This window comes from Sceloporus occidentalis, unplaced genomic scaffold (assembly GCF_023333645.1).
Source record: "Sceloporus occidentalis isolate IW3139 unplaced genomic scaffold, rSceOcc1.0.p SCAF_10, whole genome shotgun sequence".
NCBI classification, from domain to species: domain Eukaryota; kingdom Metazoa; phylum Chordata; class Lepidosauria; order Squamata; family Phrynosomatidae; genus Sceloporus; species Sceloporus occidentalis.
Window position 1 is genome coordinate 497,445 of NW_028316990.1, and position 21,738 is coordinate 519,182.

The 21,738-nt window shown below is 42.2% G+C and overlaps 1 protein-coding gene across 5 annotated transcripts in view; it reads left to right on the forward strand.

The window, feature by feature from the left end:
• The first annotated feature begins 311 nt into the window (after positions 1 to 311).
• LONP2 (lon peptidase 2, peroxisomal) overlaps positions 312 to 21,738 on the forward strand; it is a 43,608-nt gene continuing 22,181 nt past the window's right edge. For 2 of the 5 annotated variants that reach the window (XM_089539607.1, XM_089539608.1), the window contains exons 1-8: positions 315 to 590; positions 5,831 to 6,065; positions 7,585 to 7,716; positions 8,081 to 8,203; positions 9,098 to 9,261; positions 10,896 to 10,990; positions 11,127 to 11,385; positions 17,619 to 17,760. In XM_089539607.1, coding sequence (XP_089395733.1) covers positions 340 to 590; positions 5,831 to 6,065; positions 7,585 to 7,716; positions 8,081 to 8,203; positions 9,098 to 9,261; positions 10,896 to 10,990; positions 11,127 to 11,385; positions 17,619 to 17,760 — 1,401 coding nt within the window. In that variant the 5' untranslated portion in view covers positions 315 to 339. Of the gene's footprint in view, positions 591 to 5,830; positions 6,066 to 7,584; positions 7,717 to 8,080; positions 8,204 to 9,097; positions 9,262 to 10,895; positions 10,991 to 11,126; positions 11,386 to 17,618; positions 17,761 to 21,738 lie in introns of all 5 variants that reach the window. The other 3 variants (XM_089539609.1, XM_089539610.1, XM_089539611.1) reach the window with 3 other exon arrangements.

The window sequence follows — 21,738 nt, forward strand, 5'->3', positions numbered from 1 at the left end:
AAGCTCTCTCTCACAACTAAGTTCAGCTAAACTCACAGAGGTTCCCAAACGTTGATCCTCCAGGTGTTTTGGACTTCAGCTCCCAGGATTCCTGTCTGCTGCCCAAACTCGCTAAGGCTTCTGGGAGCTGAAGTCCAAAACAAACCCCAGTGACCACTGAGTTTATGAAGGAAGCCATAAATCTGGTGGCAAAGTAGTTCTGGGCAGTTCTCCTCGCCGCCTCCAGAGGGAGCCCGAGAGGCGCCGCGTCCAAGTTGGGCCCTCGCCGGCTTCCGTAGCGCGGCCTTCAGCGCAGCGGGCAACCTTTGCCCCGCCACCGGGACAAGCTGAGAGGAAGCCATGGCGTCGTCCTCGTCGTCGTCGGGCGGCAGCGCCATCCAGATCCCGACGCGGCTCCCGCTGCTCCTGACCCCCGAGGCGGTGCTGCTCCCGGGCTCCACCATGCGCGCCAGCGTGGACTCCCCGCGGAACATGCAGCTGGTCCGGAGCCGGCTCCTGAAGGGCACTTCGCTCAAGAGCACCATCATCGGCGTCATCCCGGACACCGGCGACCCGCCCAGCGACCTCGACGCCCTGCCGCCGCTCCACAGGTCTGGGCCCCGCCCACGTCGCCATGGCAACCGAGGGTCCCTCTTCTCACTGTGCCCCCTCCCTCGAGCCGCTGTTACCATGGCAACGCCCACCTTAGACCCATTGCTCCCGCGCGCATGTGCAGACCACGCCCCCTTCGTTGCCATGGCGACCGTGCTGCAATCGAACCCTGGTTTAATTATTCAATGTTAACATTACAATGTTATTATTAATATGACAGTATTATAAACCAGAATGATACCAGTCATAGTAATTTAATTAATGATGGCAATAATAATAATTATAATTAATCAACAATGTTAACATTACAGTTTTATTATTAATGCAATATTATCATAAATCACAATGACATCATTAATCGTGATTAATTAATAGTGATTATAATAATAATTAATTGATCATGTTAACATTACAGTATTATCGTTAATACTACAGTATCGTAAATTAGTGTCTGCCTGAGAATTCTAAATACCCCTCCTTAAAACTGCAAGTCCCAGAATGCAACAGGAGGCAGCTAGAGCAGTCAAAGTGGAATAGTAGCACTATAAGAGTATAGTGTGATAAACATCCTAGAGTTGGAAGAGACCCCAAGAAGGGCCCTGATCCAGTCCAACCCCCTTCTTCTGCCATGCAGGAACTCTCAGTCAAAGCATCCCCATTGACAGATGTCCATCCAGCTTCTGCTTAAAGACCCCTAAGGAAGGAGACTCCACTACACTCCAAGAAAGGAGCGTGTTCCACTGTCAAACAGCCCTTACTAACATCCATCCATTGCTCCATTGTGTCCTAGTCTCTGGAGCAGCAGAAAACAAGCTTGCTCCCTCCTCAATATGACATCCTTTCAAATATTTAAACAGGGCTATCATATCCCCTCTTAACCTTCTTTTCTCCAGGCTAAACATCCCCAGCTCCCTGAGTCCTTCCTCATAGGGCTTCATGGTTTCCAGACACTTCACCATTTTAGTCGCTCTCCTTTGGACACATGGCTTCAGTTTCTCAATCTCCTTTTTGAATTGTGCCCAGAACTGGACACAATATTATTCCAGGTGGCACTATTACTTCAAATCAAGTAATATTGGTATTAATAATAGCATATATAGTGTTTATTTTTTCTTCATTTGTTGCTTGTGTTGCTTGCCTCCAAGTCATTTCTCCCTTCTGGCGACCTAGAGAGGCAGTGTGGCTCAATGGTTTGAGCCTTGGACTCCATCTCTAGAGACCTGGCAACCCACTTGCCTCACACACTCTCAGCCTCAGGGGAAGGCCATGGCAAACCTCCTCTGAACCAATCTCGCCCAGAAAAACCCTGCAATAGGCTTAGCGTCGCAGCCGCAAGGTTGTGAGTTCGATCCTGCAGGGCTCCAGGGCTGGCCCAGCTTTCCATCCTTTCATAGGTCAGTAAAATGAGAACCCAGTACCTTTTTTAGAAGTTCAAAGTAATTAGTCACAGTTGTCAACCCACTTGGGCAAGGCACACTTTCTCAGCCTCAGAGGATGGCAAACCCTTTGTGAAGAAACTTGCCAAGAAAGAACGGTGATAGGTTTGCCTTGTTGTTGATGTTGTTGTTGTGTGCCTTCAGGTCATTTCTGACTTGACAGGTTTGCATTAGGGTAGCCATAAGTCATAAATGATTTGAAGGCACACAACAACAACAACAACAACAACATAGAACCATAGAGTTGGAAGTGGCTTCATGGTCCATCAGGACCTACTCCCTGCTCAGTGCAGCATCTCCAGCTACAATGTCCAACCTCTTTTTAAAGATATTAAAAGAAGGAGACCCCACCTCCTCTCTAAGCAATTGGCTCCATTGCCAAACCACTCTTGCTATCAAGATGTTCCTCCTAACGTTCACTCAAAATCTACTCTCCTGTGACTTCTGTTATGCCCAAATTGGTAAGGGCAGCCCGCTTAACCTGAGAGTGAGTAATGAAAATTTCTCTTTCTGTGGACTCACCCAAAGCAGGGCTGACGCAGGTATCTGCGACACCAAATTTGGTTTTAGCCACTATGCATGTAACATTTACTAAATCACAAAAGTAATACAAACGTTAAGTATCAAGAGCAATTTCATTCACTCACACATTCATACAGTAATCACACACACTTTCCTTCAGGTGTTCACAAAGGCTTGGGATGACATTGGTGCCACGGTTGATGCCAACCAAATGAGGCTGGAAGGACCCTTGCCTTTATACTTTTCTCCTCTCTGGCCTTTTGGCTGCTGTGGTTTCACAACATTGCAGCCCATTACGCAACTTCTTCTTTCTGAAGAAGAAAACCTGGTCTTCTTGTTCCAAACAGGGTTAGAAATTATGTGGGTTGCTGTTCTGAGAGTTCAGAAGTTGCTTGAGCAGATTTCACTGCTTCTTTGTGTTCAGGCCCATAGCTAGGCCTTTAGGGGCCCTGGGGCAGAAAGTTCATTCGGGGCCCCTATATCATTTCATGTGTGGTCATGTGTGTGTTTTACTATACATTGACCGTTAGTGATGAAGGGAAAAGCAATAACATTATTAGTTCCTTCAAAGATTATTCAAAATAGCAACAAAATGAATAATACTGTAATAACACCTTATAAGCACAAACTGTAAACTGTTTTCAGTTTATTTTCAAATCTGAGCAATATGCACTGCTTTAATTTTGATTTAAAAGCATTTCTGACAGATAAAATCTGTGCTTTTTTATAAGTTCTTTTCATTTTAATTATAGTTGATCAATTTATCTGTAAAAAAGGGATCAGTAGGGTGGGCAAGTCACAGACTCTCAGCCTCCAGGAAAAGCAAGAGCAAACTCTCTGAACAAACCAAGAAAACGCACTGTGCAAGTCACACACACTCAACCTCAAGGAAAGACAAGGAGGGTGTGTGGGGAGCATTTTGCCATCTATTTGACCCCCGTTTTTAAGGGCAGCAACTTCTAGCCCTTTCCTTTGGTTTAATAAATAGCCTAGACCCTAGAGGGTATTTGGGGCCATTTGAATGCAATGTTTTTTATTACTGCTATAGAAAGCAGAAAGTAGAAATTTATTGTTAAAAGCTAAAAGCCATCACAATATAAAATACATCCAAAGTAAATACAAAAACAGAGTTTACAAAAAAAAAAGCATAAAAATCACCGAAAACAACATGGTAAAGTTAAAAAAAGAGATCCATCAAGAAAAGGCCAATAATACATCATAAATGAGAAAATAATAAAAGCATAAAACTAGACTGGAACTAGCCATCATTCCCATCAAGAAAGCTCATTCTAATCTTGCTAGCAGCTAAACCAAATGTTGCTACCTTCTCAGGCCTTTTGGCTAAGATCAAGTGTAGTATTACTAGGATTATTATGTAGATGTGCAATGGAGGATGTGGCCCTCCAGGCCCTCCTAAGCCTCCCCTTGTTGCTTACAATTAAAATTAAAGCAAACAGTTTAAAACAATAAGGAACATTTTCTTTAAAAGCAACCTAATTAAAGAACAGTCTTGCAAAACTGGTTCAGGTCAGAGGTGGAAGGAGATTAAGAACTGCATGGTGAAGCCCTGGGAAGAAACCTGGGATGAGGCTGGAGTTTACCTTGGGCTAGCCACACTCTCTCGGCCTCAGAGAATGGCCAGGTCCATCCCCCTCCCTAGAGAAAAGAAACTGCTCCTCCTGGGGTGGGCTTAAAATCCCCCTCCCCCTTTTATTCCAGGGAGAAGAAGAAAGCAGGAGATGGCACCTTTGGGCTGCCCCTGGGCCAGCCAGGCTGCCAGGCAAAGGATCAAAGACACCTATTTGTTGCCCTAGAAACCCCTCTTTTGGCTCCCTCCTTCCAAGCCCCTGGAAGAGAGGAAAGGAGGAAAGAAAGAAAGAAAGAAAGAAAGAAAGAAAGAAAGAAACCTCACGGGCAACTTTCAAGCTTCTTTGTCCCAGCAGCACACCTTTTTGGAGGACTGTGGCCACTCCTGACCAAATCACAGCTTTCCAACCCCAAAAGAAAATCCTCCTGCAAAAGCAGGCAACCCAGCAAGCATTCCAGGCGGCTGAGGGAAGTCACCCACAGGGCAAGTCACACACTCTCAACCTCAAGGAAAGGCCAAGGTTGCCCAGAAGCCATGGCGGTAGCAGCCTACTCCTTCCTTCCTCCCAGCCCCCCAGAGGCCTACCTACCAGGCCTGCTGGACTTCCTGCTGCCCACCATGGTACCCAAACCCAAGGTGAATCAGCAGCAGCAGGCAGGCCCAACCCCTGGCCCCAGTGAGGCACAGCGAGGCCTACCTGTACTGGCTGTTGTCGTGGTCAGATCTCTCTCCCTCAGCAGCCAGCCTGCTCTCCTTCTCTATCTCACACGTGCAAGTGCTGAGCGCGCGCGGACACAGGTTTGAGTACAAAAGCAGTAGCCAATGGGAATGGAGGAGCCCCCACAAACATAGCCATGAGTCCTGACTTCCTTGTTAGGAAAGGGAGGGCAGGCAGGTGGACCAAGGAGGGGACCTGAGAGGCAGGCAGGGAGGGGCCCCCTTAGGCTCGGGGCCCTGGGGCAATGCCCTGCTTGCCCTATGGTAGCTACGGCTCTGTCTCTGTGTCTGCTTCTCTCTCTGTCTCTCACTTTTGGCTGTTGATGTTAATCTTATTAAACAATAGAATTAAAAGGCCATGAATCCAATGCTCCACTCAGTGAATAACTCTAACTGGAGTATCATATTGTCAAAAGCTATAGTACAGAGGTACTATAAAGGTTTTGTATGTAAAGAATCATAGCATCCCCAGGTAAGACTGAAAAAGACCCGTGCCTGGAACCCTTGTGAACTAGTCACAGAATTGTGTCAACAGTACTGAACTGAATTGACTAATTGTCTGATTTTTTTTGAGCGCAGTTAACAATGACAAATAAGGTCTTCCTAATGCTTCTGAGGAAGTAGACTTTGGTTTATGAAATCTCTTGCTGCCAACTTCTTTTTTTCAGTTAGTCTCAAAGGTGCTACAAGATCTTATCTACTGGAAATAGACATATTACGATAAGAACCAATGTTCCTTTCTCTGTCAGAGAACGCTAGGGCCACAATACAGTTCCCAGAATTCCCTAGCCCTGAACCAGGGCAGTTAAAATGGTTTCAAACTGGATTATTTCTGTAGTGTGTTTTGGACCAAAGGTAGTCCCATTTGTCTCAAGCAAAATCTTGATGAGAAGCTATATATTTATCCCGATCCCATCAAAGACCATTCTTCCTGTTTCAGCATGACAAATAAGGCAGATCTTCTTTGCGTTTTCAGGATTGGCACAGCTGCACTGGCAATTCAGGTGGTTGGCAGCAACTGGCCAAAGCCACATTATACTCTGCTGATAACAGGCCTCTGCAGATTCCAGATTTTGCAGCTGGTAAAGGAAAAGCCCTATCCTGTTGCGGACGTGGAACAACTGGACCGGCTGGAACAATTTACCAACAAGTCTGCATCTGAGGAAGAGCTGGGAGAGCTGTCGGAGCAGTTCTATAAATATGCAGTACAGGTTAGATGACTTGGGTGTAGGAATATTGTGCGCTAAATGTCTTTGTGGGAACAAACAAGCCTTGGTCGTTGAGTGTAGTGGAAAGACCCATAGCTTAGTAGTAGAACATGGTTCAGGAGGACCTGGATCCAGATCTTGGCATCTCTACTTAAAAAGACCTTGGGTGGCATGGCTGGGAAAGACTCTGCTTGAGTTTCTTGAGAGTTGCTCCTACATAGTGTAGATAGTCTTTGGCCATGGTTGGTCCTATGTTTCAGAAATGGTTGGTCCTCCATATGTTTTGGTTTGTAACTCCTGTCAGTATCATCTGCCATAACCAGTGGTAAGGTATTGTGAGATTTTTTATTCTAAACATCTGGATATACAAAAGCTCCTCATTACTGAACTAGAAAATGACTTTCGTCAATATATATACCTCCGTGTGCTAACCCTCCAACTAAAGGATATGTTTGATATTTTTTCAGGCCACTTCCTCTGATTATCAGAAACCAAATTCCATATGTGAATTTCACCTTTACAAAGCTAGAGTGCAGAGTACAATGGTGTTGGTTGAACATTTTTTTCAGTTTATGTGTAATGACATACCTGTTTCCTTATACATTACTGAGAAGAGCTCTCATTAACCTTTGTTGAGAACCCTTCAGGCACACAGATGCCCACCTGAAAAAATGACAAAAGGTCTTTTTGTTATTGTGATGATCATTCTGGATTCTCCAGGAAGCCTCAAAATAAGTTACCTATATATGCTATTTTAGAATATGGTTGGTGTTACATGTGATTAGAGCAAGTAAAACAGGTGTTGTTTGCCCCAAGGGAAAGAGGTAAATGCGGTGCAAAGAGAATAAGCTCTGAAGATAATTGCAGCAGAAAGGCATTCAATTTGTGCAGCAGGAAAAAACCCTCCAGCATTTGACTCAGCAGTGCTAGCCAACTCTGTTGTGCAAGTCAACCTTACTTGTTCAGATAAATTCTCAAAGATGACTTGACTGAAGACAAATGACTCTTAAATGACTGAAACTGAAAAAGTTACTAAGGGGTTGAACAGACCGGCCAAAAGAGCTGGCATCACAGTGGTTTGGGGGTATGACACATGTCCTCAAGCTGCCAGGAGGCTGCCGTGAAGCCGCTTGAGTGACCAGACGGCGGCAGCATTTCAGTGTTTTGGCAGTGTGGCGTTTAAACATCACACGCCACCAAAGTGTGGAAAAACCGCCACCATGGCGGCAAAGGCGCCTTTTTCCCAGCGTGAAAAGGAGTGGCATTTTGCTGCTTCTTTTAGTGCCAGGAAATTGCTGTGTTGGGGCCATGGTGTGTAGTTGCCGTGGCCCCAATCTGGTGCTCAAAGGAGTGGCGGCAAGCTGCTCCCTCGGGTTGGCCAGTTTAGCCCCTAAGTGAGTTTATTATAAATAGATTTCTTTTTATATTGCACTCTGATTTGAATTTTCAGAGCTATATAATCCTGAATAATACTGATAGTAATAACTTTCAATACCTTTCTTTCTCTTTTCTTCTGATCAAGCTGGTAGAGATGCTTGATATGTCAATACCTGCAGTGGCTAAACTGAGACGCTTGCTAGACAATCTGCCCAGGGAAGCTCTACCTGATATATTAACTTCGATCATCCGTACTAGCAACCAGGAGAAGCTTCAGGTACGGCTGCTCCAGTTCTTCATGCTGAACAAAAAAACAATGTCTTTTGTTCAAACCATCCACATTTTGTTTCCAAATTCTCACAACTACCAAAATGGTAAAATGCCTTCAGTTAAAAAACAGACCGTTTTAAACCAGTTAAAACAATTTAAAATGGTACCAACCATAGCCAATAGGCATCCTGGATAAAATCAGGTCCAAAGGCAGCAATAAAAAGACATGTTTTGACTTGGTTCTGAAATGGTACCAGCATTGGTGCCATTTGGACTTCCTTAGTCCTTTGGGGGCCTGAAAGTTATGGAGACATGAGAATATTTTGGAAAAAAACCAATACTTAATATTGTGTGTTATATGTTTCTTTAAGATTTTAGATGCTGTTGGCTTAGAGGAGCGTTTCAAGATGACCATACCCTTGCTTGTCAGGCAGATCGAAGGTTTGAAGCTTCTTCAGAAAACTCGAAAACCTAAACAAGACGATGACAAAAGGGTATTTTTTTCTTGTATTAATCAGTTGAAGAAATAGATATAGATATATATATTTGAATGATTAAAATAATGTAAACATAAATCACAAGGCAAGTGTTCTTAGGTACTTTTTGTGATATACCAGTAAAGAAAGAACATTAAGTTTAAATTAAAATGGGGAATGGCTATGCTGGTAGATTTGTATACAGTCTCTGGCATCCAGGTTGGACTGAGGAAAGCCCCTTGTTCTGAAACTTTGGGGACCCCTGCTAGCCATTGTAGACCAGGGTGCACAATCTTTTTGACTCTGGGGCCCGGCTATACTCCGGGCAAGGGCTACACAAACACTCATGTACAACTGCAGTTCTTACTCATTTGAACAGATTCCCAACAAGGATACATACCACAGCTGGCCCAATGCAACATCTTCCTCTCATGCAAAGCACAGCTTAGTTCTATGCATGTTTACTCAAGAAGCAAGCCCCAGTGTCACACATTTATGTTAGTAGAGTAGTAATTTATAGGACTGTGACATAAGTGCATATTTAGATTATAATCTGAATTATTTGAAGATACAGTATCATCTCATTTAATGAAACTGGAATGAGTTTCCATGGCAGACATTTTCTGTCAAATGAACTAAGAAAACAGTAGTTCAGAGTATAGAGTTTGCTCATTATACATACGGGATTTATTATGTTGAAAGCAGGGAACAAATTTTATTGTCATTATTATGTTTTAGTCTAATTTTGTTATAGCATGTAGAGCTTTTAAATGTCTTTTGACTTGAAATATCTTGGATTTAGTAGCAGTTAATTAATTATTACTCAGTTATGAAAAAAAATTGTTACCTGTTGCTTACTACATTAACCACAAGGTCTTACAAACAGCTGGTGGCACACTTTTGACCTTCTAGGTTATAGCTATACGTCCTATTCGAAGGATCACCCATATTCCAGGCGCTGGTGAGGAAGAGGAGGAGGATGAAGATCATGATGATATTGTTATTCTTGAAAAGAAAATCCGAGCTTCCAGTATGCCTGAGCAGGCTTTAAAAGTGTGTATTAAGGAGGTAAAGAGGTAAGCTATTTCATTTCTAAGATTTTGAGGTTTTGAAATTCTTTAAATATCAGATTTTTGCATTGGAGTGCTCAGCTGTTTTCCTATATTTTGAAATACCACATTTTCAGTACTTCATAATGGGTTGTTTGTCTAAAAGAAGAAATCTAAATGTAATCTTCTGGGATATGATCTGCTTGAGACAAAACCCAGGGTATCACTGGACAAACATGTAAAGCACAAGAGTTGTGGTCCTCAAAGGAACCTTTACAATAACTGGTAAAAGACTGACTAGAAGATCTTGACACTCCTTGTTCCCTTCTTATTCTAAGTCTTCTCAAGGCTGAGGAACAACAAAGGCTAGTGAGCCCTTCCATCGCTTTCTTGAGGCCTCTCATATTTTGATTTGAAGATTTTGATATTAACTAGAAACAGAAACACAAGGCATTTTTCATTTACTTGCTTAAGAAAACCTATGAAAATTCACTGACAGCAAGGGTAGCTGGCTTAAGGGGTTTTAATATTGGTTTTAATAGTTGTATTGTACTTGTATTGTTTGTTTGTTTTGATATGTAGATGATATTGTATTGTTTTATCCTGTTGTTCACCGCCCTGATCATGGGGAGGGCGGTATACAAATAAATTTTTTATTATTTATTATTATTATTTTATGAGGTAGTTTAAGTAAACGGGCGAGTTGAAGGCACACACACAGATACACATACAAACACACAAAGGTCCAAAACACACTGCAGAAATAATCCAGTTTGAGACGGCTTTATCTCCCCTGGTTCAGTGCTAGGAAATCCTGGAAATTGTAGTTCATTGTAGCACCAGAGCTCTCTGATAGAGAAGGCTAAACATCTCACAAAACTATAATGCCCAGAATTCCTTAGCATTGAGCCAGGGCAGTTAAAGCAGTCTCAAACTGGATTATTTCTGCAGTGTATTTTGGACCTTTGATTGATCCCAACAGATCTTGGAAGTTAAGCAGGCTCAGTTCTAGTCAGTTTTTGGATGGGAGAGTGCCAACAAATAGCAGGTGCTCAATACTATATTTCAAAGGAAGGAGCTGGTAAAGCTGCCTCTAAATATTTCTTGCCTGAGAAAATTCTGTGAAATTCAAGGGGTCACCATAAATCACCAGGCAACTTGAAATCACATATACACATGGGTTTAGAGTTACAATCTTAATTTCATAGAGTTGGTCCTGGTTCTGATATTTAACACTTTCATTTTACACATATGAAATGTAATTTCTGGGTAAAAACTGGGTTTTATTGAAGATGGAGACGTCCGGTTATTTATTCATTGTATTTATATCCATTATATAAAATATTTATATTTGAAAAGCACAAGGGAATATAGAGAGAATTTCTGAGACATTTCCCATCCATATATTTACCTAACCCAGACCTGTTTAGTGAGTTTGCTACATCAGTAGAGTCTATGACTGTAGCCTTTGTTGGAACTGGTATAATTGTCCTAATTATTTAGCCCGCTATGATGTAAGTTTATTATAGCAAGCGGGCATATAATCAGGAATTCCTAGGTTATATTGGTTGAATTTCTCTGGTCTAATACGTGTGTGTGTGTGTGTGTGTATGAAAGTTTAGGATTGGGCTGCTTCTGATCAATTTTATCTGTCTTTCTAGGTTAAAGAAAATGCCTCAGTCAATGCCTGAATATGCCTTGACACGAAATTATTTGGAATTGATGGTAGAATTGCCTTGGAACAAAAGTACAAAAGGTAAAGGGAACCTTATGTGTTTCCACAGGTTTGAGGCTATAAATTAGTAAAAAGAAAAGTTAGGATAATTCTATAGTATTATGCTCATGGTGTTATTCCTTACCTTAGTGGTTAACATTTAATATTTGGTCAACAGATTGTCTAGATATCCGGGCAGCCAGAATTCTTCTGGACAATGACCATTATGCAATGGAAAAACTGAAGAAGAGAGTGTTGGAGTATTTGGCAGTCAGACAACTAAAGAACAACTTGAAGGGACCCATCCTTTGTTTTGTGGGTCCCCCTGGAGTTGGCAAAACTAGTGTGGGAAGATCTGTGGCAAAAACTTTGGGCCGAGAGTTCCACCGAATTGCCTTGGGTGGAGTGTGTGACCAGTCTGACATCCGAGGACACAGGTAACTTAACTTTCATTCTTTAACTCAGAGGTGGGAGTAGTGTGGCCTTCCAGATGTTCTTCAGCTGCAACTCCCAGAAGCTCTAGGCAGCACAGTCAGTGGTAGGAAATCATGGGAACTGGAATTTAACCATATCTGTGGTTGTACACTTTCCTCATTCCCAGGTTAAAACAGTAGGCTTTTTTTTTTTTGGAGTGGAGAATCTACTTTGTTTAGATTCTTCATGTTCCTAATATAGCAAGTGTTTTATTCAAAGAGGTGTTTCTCTTAGTAAAGGAATACCTCATTCAAGATGGTGTCTGCTGTTTGAGTTTTTAACAGTATTTCAAGTATATGCTATGTAGTCCAATTGGAGGCACATTATAAGGTGAATGTTCGAATGTTAGTGGGACTTGTTTCCTGGGGAAGAAAGTTTACATAGCAAGAAAAGACAACTGTGGCCCAGAGAAGGAGGAGGGTTTATTCTTCAATACACAAGAAAGCTATTCTGCTTAAATCCTGGTCTTGCTTGCTTGCTTTCTTGACTAGCCATTGTGCTGGCTTTTCCCTAGTGAGCCAGATACAGGAGCTATCATACAACCCATCTCAAGGGACTTGTTCACTGTTGTAATGTACACATCATGTGCCAAATCCATCTAATGTCATGTTCTTGCATCAGATTGACTACATCTGTGAGACTGAAGCAGGTAAACCTGGGGGTACATTCCCCAACTGTTTAACTTGCTTTTCAAGAATAGCAATGGCATGTTGCTATTCAGAGAGGAACCACTAGAGGGTATTAAATGCTGAAACATCTGCTGGGACCTCAGTACAAAGTCTGCTAATTTCAGTGAACTTTACTGTTATGTTCTCAAAGATCATGGGTCAGGAGACAACACTCCCTCTTGGTGAGCAACAGGGTTCATTCTTCTTTCTCCCTGTCTCCTTCTACCTGCTCTGCATCTCTCTAGATTTCAAGTATCAAGTATTCATTCATCTCATGCATTCATCTCATCTCATCTTATTTTTTCCCCTTTTCATTTTAAAGAAGAAATTACCCGTTGAGCCCTTGATCCTTAATTATTCTTGATGAGTATAATTTATTGTTCCTTGCTAATGGTTTCTCAGGTACCAAGAATCCATCAAAGAAAGCAAATCATTTAAGGGATCTAAGCAGTGCCTCCACTGTAACCATAAAAAATAGCATGAATGTAGTGAATGGGTGGGGAAGAGCCTGGGAGCCTGAACTAGGGTTGGATTGGGTGGGCTTTCCAGAAAGTAGCAAAACTTCCTTCACACCAGCTGCCTCTCTCTCACCTTTTGTGAGCCTGGAAAGGAAGCCTGACGAATCTTGAGTCTCGGGGATGTTGCTTGTTCCCAGGAACAATAGTGGCACAAGACAGCTGCTGCCCACATGTGTGGACATTCTCTTTCCTCCTTTTAAAAAGCCACTGGCTCTTTAAGACCATTCATGCGTAATAAGATGGAGGGGGAGGGAAGTTAGTTACCACATCTCTGTTGTTTTTCAGGTGTTTAGAAGTCCTTTGCTATTCTCAAGTAGCAGATGGGCTTTTTGCACTTCTGACTGCATTTGCCTTTTCACATGTTGTTGTTTGTTCTTTGCCCTTGCTGTGTGGTCCAAAGCTGCTTAGATCTTTATTGAGTGAACATTTTCAACGTAGTGTTACCTTATGTCATTCAGTGAGGAAGTCTGTGCTGTGAAGGACTGCATCCTTAGAGAGTTCTTTCCAACACTGTGGTACAGGGCATGCTTATGATAGTGTCTCTCATGAGCAATTCAGATGCAGGAAGCAAGGAACACCCAGATTTTTTTCCATGCAAGGGCAGCTCACTTGCGCATGCATTTGCCTTCTACTAGGACTTCAAGGGTTCTCTGTGTTTTCCATTCTGCAAATAAAGTTAGCATCATAATATGAAACTCAAAACAGTCATTTTCCAGCTGTCCTTAGTTTTCGCTAGGCAGCTTGCTGCTCACTAAGTGTGAAAAAGTTTGCCTCATTTCATTAGAGAGTGATGAAACCTCTTTGGAAAAATAGAACTGGAGAGAGCTTCACAATTTTGGCTTCATTCTTTGCATACATTTGCTTTCTTTAAAACGAAATGCTCTGGGGATAACATCTGAGTCTTGGAAGAAAGCCACTTGCTTTCAGTCATCTCCTTATTTGGGTAGGTAAAAGTGAAATTAGCATAGGGTTAAAAAAATACATGGTTAGTCTGTTTTGCCAGTAATGAGACGCTCTGTTGTGTCCTCTCAAATGTTTGTAATGTCTTTGTATGAACACTTGACAGGATTTGGTGTATATATGTGTGTGTGTTTAATTGAATCAAAGCATCTGATTCTAAATATAGAATCTTTACAAACATATTGTTTTCTCGTCATTCTTGCTTCCATTCTTCTGTGGAGCTCATTCTGATCTACGTCAGTGCACCATATTTGTATGTATTGGATACAATTGTCTTTTTTCTTTTTGAAAACTCTTGAGGGATCAGCAGCTGATGGTATCACTGATCCATGTGGTATGACACACATCCCCCAACAACTTTGCTAATCTATTTGTCTTGCACCAATGTGTGAGATGGTTTACACACAGAGAGACATTAGGTTTGCTGCCACTGCCGCTGGTGCAGACTGGGCTCCTGGTGCTGCCACTGTGCTGCCAGCACAGCCTCTTGCTGGGTGCAAGCTGGGCTCCCAGCGCTGACGCTGTGCCGCTGCCACAGCCGCTTACCTGGTGTACACTGGGCTCCCGCACTGTCGGATGCCACGACAGATGGGGTCATTTGTGGGGGAAGGAGGGCCCCAGGAAGGAAAGAGGAAGGAAGGAAGGAAGGAAAAGAAGGGACAGAGGGAGAAAGAAGGGAAGGAGGGAGGAGAGGGGAGGGGAATGGAGGAAGAGAGAAAGGAAGGAAGAAAGGGAGAGGGTGAGGTCGGGACAACAGGGGTTTCGGAGGGCGGGGGACAACCAGCTGAAGGGCTGCCGTCTTTCCCGGCTCAGCTAATGGGAACGACAAGCGTTCCCAGCAAAAAAAAGCAATTACAAAAGATCCCTTTTCATAGTAAGAATGAGGGACCTTTTGAAATCACTTCACACAGCGGAGCATAGCCAGATTGGAAAGTGGGTTATTCCCCAAGTGGGAATGACCCCAAGGTATGCTCACTGAGGATAACATTTTATGTTTTTAATGAAAGCTTATGTCTTAATAAATGTGTTTATATATAACGTGCCTGTAAGATTCTTTGCTCTTTTAGCTGGTGCACATTCCTGATATGTTAGACTACAGGCCCTGCTGTCATCGTTGCCAGACTGACTGGAATGATAGCAGCTATTGTTCAGTACAGCTGGATGGCACCATGTTGGAGGATGCTGTGTCTACTAACAGATTTTTTTAAAATTGATTTCTTACCCATCTAGATATTTTATAATATGTTCCTACTCCTGTTGCATTAAAAGTTACGATGGTAAATGGTATTGTTGATTCTTTATGGAATTTTCTTATACAACTTTCTTGCATTTTGGAAACAGAAAAACAACACTTATTTTTTGCAAAGTAACTGAACTCCGTTTATGTAAATACATAGTGACTCATGTTAAACAAAGTACATTCAAGCCCTCTTTATACTTGTAAGAATAGAAACTGTTTTTGACAAAAGCTGTGTCTCCTCTGAAGTCTAAACATGTTTTGGTCACAAGGAGTGGCAGCTTGCACAATCTCTCCGACTCCTGCCCATCTTCACCTTCACCATTTCCCTTTTCTACTTCCTGGACTGTATGGTCATGGCTTGCCATAACACAGAGACTTTCCCTTTAAATTATGATCAGAAACAATAGTTTGAAGTTCTGGTTTGAAGGCAAAATGGTGTTATCCATGTTTGCAAACAATCAACAACAGTTGACCAATGTGTAAGTAAATGCTAAAGTCTCAGACTGTTGAATAAATAGTTACCTAACAAGATTACAAATCATAGAATCGTAGAGTTGGAAGAGACCACAAGGGCCATCCAATCCAACCCCCTGCCATGAAGGAACTCACAATCAAAGCATCCCCAACAGTTTGCCATCCAGCCTCTGCTTAAAGACCTCCAAGGAAGGAGACTCCACTACACTCCGAGAGAGGAGTGTGTTCCACTGTCGAACAGCCCTTACTGACAGGAAGTTCCTCCTAATGTTGAGGTGGAATCTCTTTTCCTGTAGATAGCATCCATTGTTCTGGGTCCTGTTCTCTGGAGCAGCAGAAAACAAGCTTGCTCCCTCCTCAATATGACATCCCTTCAAATATTTAAACAGGGCTATCATATCACCTCTTAACCTTCTGTTCTCCAGACTAAACATCCCTAGCTCTCTTAAATTGTTCCTCATAGGGCATGGTTTCCAGACTCTTCACCATTTTGGTCACCCTCCTCTGGACATGCTCCAGCTTCTCAACATCCTTTTTGAATTGTGGTGCCCAGAAATAACATGAATAAAAAAAATGCAAGCCATTCAGTAACTATTTACACAGCAGTTTGTGCTTTTAGTATCTATACTTTTGCCTTATGTGCTGTAGATGTCTTGACAAATCTAATAGAGAAGATAAATCAGTAGTCCATTCCCAGATGCTAGATCCTGGTTCAGCCATGGGATCTGAACCTGGCTGATGTGATCCTCATGGTGTTTTAATGTGAATTGTATAGTAGGAGTCTTCATAACTGGGTTAATTACATGCTTATATATCTTGCTGCTTTTACACAGTAATGGAACTGTCTGGGAAAGAAGAATATCATTACCTCACTGCCTCTTTAGTCTAATTCTGGTCATTAACCTTGTTCAGTTCAAAGGAATCCTTGCCCACCATGCAGAAACAGAAACTGAACATAGTTTTGCTCTGAGCTTAGTAAAGTTCTCACAGTTTATTCCTTTATACATGTATAAGCTTATTAAATTCCCCTGTTTATTCTGGAAAGATAATGGGAATTTTTGAGATTGGATGCAGTCTCAGTGAATAGTTTATATTTTTTAAAGTTGGGAACTATACCAACATAAAGATTCCAAGCAAAAGACATTTTGTAATTATAAACAGCAAACCAGAGTTGGGCCAGCAGAAAGAAATATGTCCCCTTGTTGCCCAGATAATATTCAACAGTGAAATGTACAGTGCTGCAAAATGTTTCCAGTTAGTGGCCTGCAAGCCTTTCTGGCCACTGACTAGACTAGAATAGACTAGACTAGATACCATGAAATGTTCACAATAATGTGTGTGTTGTGTGCCTACAAGTTGTTTCTGACTTATAGCCACCCTAAGGCAAACCTATCATGGGATTTTCTTGGCAAGATTTGTTCAGAGGGGGTTTGCCATTGCTTTCCCCTGAGTTTATGTGACTTCCCCCAGCTCCCAGGTCACCCAATGGGTCTCATGGCCAAGCAGGAATTGGACCCTGGTCATGATCCAACAGCCAAATCGCTATGCCACACTGACTCCCTGAAAAGAAAGAATGGCTCATAGGACAGTGTTGGCCAATGGGACCATTGTCTGTGTTTACACATACACACATACATGTGCAGCCCTCAACCCTCCAACTAATAGTGTACGAGGCTTTCAGGACATAAAAGATTCACCCATGTATTAAAATAGTGCTCCTTCCTTGAGCTGGGGTTTGTTAAGTGGCTCACAGTCCAAGTTGAAGGAAATAATAGCCCCTGTATATTTTGTGCTGGTCAGGCTGGAGTATTGTGTACTAATCTGGGTACCTTGTTCTAAGATGAATACAAGTTGGAAGGAATTCAGAGGAAGGCAACTTTCCAACTCTATGGTTCTATGAAAGAGGTCTGCCTGAGCTCTCTAAGAACCACTGTCTGGCAGAATTGACAATATTCAAGCTCAGAAAAGTTACCCCTTTTCAATCACAGCTCTCAGAATTACCAAGTGGCCATGCTAGCTAAGGAGTTCGGGGAGTTGTAGTCACAAAGGTAACTTTTCGTAGCTGTGAACAGTAATAGACAGCTAGAAAAATGGCCAGATTCTATGCAAGCCATTTTTATCTGTCTCATCAGGCAACCAGTTCATTTTGTTCCAGTGCTTACAAATGATCAGTATGCCCCATGCTGCTCTGTCCTTTGTGCTTAGGCAGTGCCTTCTTTTGACTATGAAAGAGAGACAAACAGACAGACATTGGAAGCAGTACATAAACAAATTGTTTGTGTCAAGCATTGCACTTTTTCCCTTTATTATGTTACATACTTCCCTCCCCCCACAAGGCGCACCTATGTTGGCAGCATGCCTGGGAGAATCATCAATGGCTTAAAGACTGTTGGCGTTAACAATCCAGTATTTCTGCTAGATGAGGTTGACAAGCTTGGGAAAAGCCTGCAAGGTGATCCTGCAGCTGCCTTGCTAGAGGTAAGAAATTGTGTTTCTTTTGTGTTGAATGTTATCCTTATTTTTCAGGTCAGGTGTTTCATTCTGGACTTGATGAACTGGAGGAGCATTTTCTAATGAAAGCATTGGCCTTTGGGGATTCAGGTAGTGGAGGTAACATTGAATGAAAGATTGGTAGTTATTGTGTGATTTGTTCACCAGTTACCTGAAAAACTGTAGTTCTTGATGTTTAAATACTTAGGAGTCCTACAGATAAAATGTCCATCTAGAGCAGTGATTCCCATACTTCTGTACTCCAGGTGTTTTGGACTTTAGCTCCCAGAATTTGCAATCAGCTTGGCCAACAGTCAGGAATCCTGGGAGCTGAAGTCCAAAACATCTGGAGGACCAAAGTTTGGGAACATACCCCAGTTGCACACAGTAACTACCTAAATGCCTTTAAGATTTGCACAATTGGAGGGTCATCCTTCTCCCACTTCTTTGTCCCTAATAAATTGTAGTTAAATGGTTGCTTTTCCATACCTTGGTTCAATTATTAATCAGAATGGAGGTTGCAGTCAAGAAATCAGAAGAAGACTAGGCCTTGGAAGCAGTGAAGGAACTAGACAAGATCCTGAAATGTAAGGCTATTGTGGAGACAGGTTGGACACATGCTTCACTGAAGACCCCCAGGAGTCATATGAGGATGCCTGAATGTATTCTGTACTAGAAAGCAGACTTTTAAAGAGAATTAATAGCTGCATGGTGTAGTGGTTTGAATGTTGGATGATGACTCTCGAGAACAGGAGTCAAATACTTGCTCAGCCTTGGAAACTGTCTGGATTTCCTCTTAGCCATTCAAAAAGGGAACTTAATCCAGAACAAATGTTCAGACCAAAACTGCAGCACTGTTTCTTTTATACTGCAAAGTGCCCAAACTCCAAATTACATTCAGCCTCAAAGGAAGGGCAAAGGCAACCCCCCCCCCGAACAAAATTTGCCAAGCAAATCCCGTGTTAGGTTTTCCTTGGGGTTGCCATAAGTTGAAAATGACTTTAAGGCACACAACAACAACAAACTTGAATATTTGGTGTGATAAAGGGAAGCCCTGGTTAATATATGCACTGGTTATCACACTGGTTATTAATAGCAGGAATAAACTACTGAATAACTATGGAAAGGTGATGAAATGTAAATAAGAACAGCCTTGCCCATCCTTGTGCCCTTCAAATTATTGGACTAGAACACTTGGAGTCTCTGATTAATTGCAGTCAGTACCCAGTTGGGAGAAGAAGGGCTGCCACAGAATAACTTGTTGATGGAAACTCCTCCTAAGTGGAATCTGTTGCTTCATCTATGCATTACAACTGTTGGTCTGCTCCCTTTCTATGAGCCAGTTGGCATCTGATTGTTAAAAGCAGATAGAAGTAGATAGCTGTGTTTCTCAGTAGTTATAGGATAGAATTAAGACATCCTCCTCCGACTTGTTACTTTTCAGACGTTTTGGGTTTCAACTCCCATCAGCCCCAGTGAATATGTTCAGGAATAATGGGAGTTATAGTCCAAAACACCTGAAGAGCACAGTTGGGAGAAACAACTAGAAATGAAGTTTCCTGCTCTTAGACTCTATTGTAAGGCAGAGGGAACTGTCAAAGACCCTGTTCTTTTCCCCTTCCCTTTTTGTATAACCAGCACTCCAGGATCCTCATGCACTACTCTTTGCCCCTATTCTGGAGCAGCTCAACTTATGATGGCTGATTTTGCTTTGGGGCAAAGTATGGGGTTGACTTCCCTTTCCAAAGAGAGGATGCGGGAGTAAGATCCTCTTCTCATACGTGTTCTAGCAGAATCTTGCGCTTAATGTTTCAGTGCAACAGAGTTGAGACCTGGAGTTCTGTCTCTGTATGGTTATGATAAATGCAGGGAGGGATAATTGTAATAATAATAATAATAATAATAATAATAATAATTACATTTATTATTATTATTATTTATACCCCGCTCTTCAGCCAAGGCTATCAAAGCCTGGTTTTTTGTACCACAGTTATGCACGGCAGTGTCTTTTCTCCTCTGGTGTGGCTCAAAGGGATAGATTTTTCTTTTACTCAAAAGGCACTGTCATCTCTTCAGCAGTATAAAACTGGACCATATAAGCTTCTAGCTAACTGGGTCAGGTTTGATCATGCAGATGGCTTGCCTTGTTTTAGTATGAATAGCCTAGAATTGGACTTCTTTCAGGGATTCATCTGAATATAAGACTCAGCATATACAGTGTACAGTGACTCAAAGTTGTGTATCATGCTGAAAGGCATGCAGAGATTAGGGAGTCTGCATTTTGATGAAATTGTGGGTTCACAGCTTTGGACATGCTGACGCTCTTCTTTAATCTAACCGCACCCACTACTTAGATCTCATTTCACTCATTGCATTAATTACAAGGTTTCAGTTTCCCTGGGTTGTGTGTTCCTTTTGAATGCCAGCCATGCTTCTTCATATCAAAAGGGCTGAAACTCCAAGTGGCAATTAATCTATAGTGCAGACTTCTTTCTGGAAAGCTGCCTTGCTTTTTAGAAATAAATATTATTGGGAGGAGTTGTTTTAAAGATAACTGCAGTTTGCTTCCATAAAGTTAGCTTGTTTACTTCATTCAACTGAGTTCTGCCATTTCCTCTACTATATCAGCTGGCTTTAGTGGATATTTCTGGCATTGGAACAGGAGAGCTAAAGAGAGCTTTGAAAGAACTGGGACATGTGTTTGCAAATGGAGAAAACAGCAGTGCTTTGGTATACATTTGAGGCAGCCACTTACAATTTGGTAGAAAAAAGGAACATACCACCAAGAAAGAGGACACAGATTTGCATTTAAAATGTATAGACAAAGATATAAATTTAGGGATATATAATATAATTTAAAAACAAGTGCAATGCATCTTGCTATAAGCAAAAGTGACTTTTGTACCTGCTGCTCACTCTGCCATTTAGGTTCTAAGTGCAATTGGGCAATGTCAGGGCCCTTGCTCTTTCTTCTTATGTAAGCATATATTCTCTTTAAACTAGATTTGAAATGAAAACCCCTTCAAATAAAGAATACTCTCAGCAGACTGCCTCTGGCAGCAATTCAGATAGAAAACTGTCCTCCGTGAAATAAAATATGTGGCCTTCTATACACCAGGGATGAGGAACATCAGGCCCTGGGGCTGAACATGGCCCTTGTGGGGTCTTGCTCTGACCAGCTCTCTACATGGTCATTTTCCTTTCCCCATGATCCCAGCATTTGTGGGTTCTCAGCTTTCATATGTCTCCCTCCCCCCATTCAGACGGCTTGAAATGCTTCTCCTGAGGCTGAAATTTACTGAGAGTAAAAGCTAAAATGTTCTGCTATTTTTAGTCCCACCCTTTTGCCTTTGGCTTCATCCACTGCTGGAATAGAGCTCCTGAAACCTGTCGGAAATTGAACATAACTCTCAAAGGACTCTTTCACATGGGAAAATTGGAGGGTTAAAGTGGTCCCAATGCAGGGTCATCCAGGGTTTAGGGACAAGTTTGCAGCTGCTTTTCACATGACGCTGCACACAATCAGAAGAGATTCCAGAGAGAATGTGAGGTCAATCAAGAAATAAGCAAATTCACAAAACTACCGGATTTACATTTCCATTTTGCCATTTTGCTTGCGAATTGACTCCCTTCACGTTATACATGCATGGAATCAGGCAGGCTTATGGACCCAGCCCCCTCCTTTCTCTCTCTCTCTCTCTCTCTCTCTCTCTCTCTCTCTCTCTCTCTCTCTCTCGTGTGTGTGTGTGTATGTGGTTTTGGAATTTGTAAATGGAAGCCTCATTCTGCCTTCCTCTGAAACACCTTCCCCTGACCGCCCGCCCCCCCATATCCCCTCCCCTCCCTGGAGCATGTTGGGGAGTACTTGTGGAAATGACAGTTTTGAGCATGCTCAGAAAAGATATTTCTATGCTGTCAATGGGGATTTGTCTGTCTCCTTTTGATAGCCAAATCCGCATTGGACCC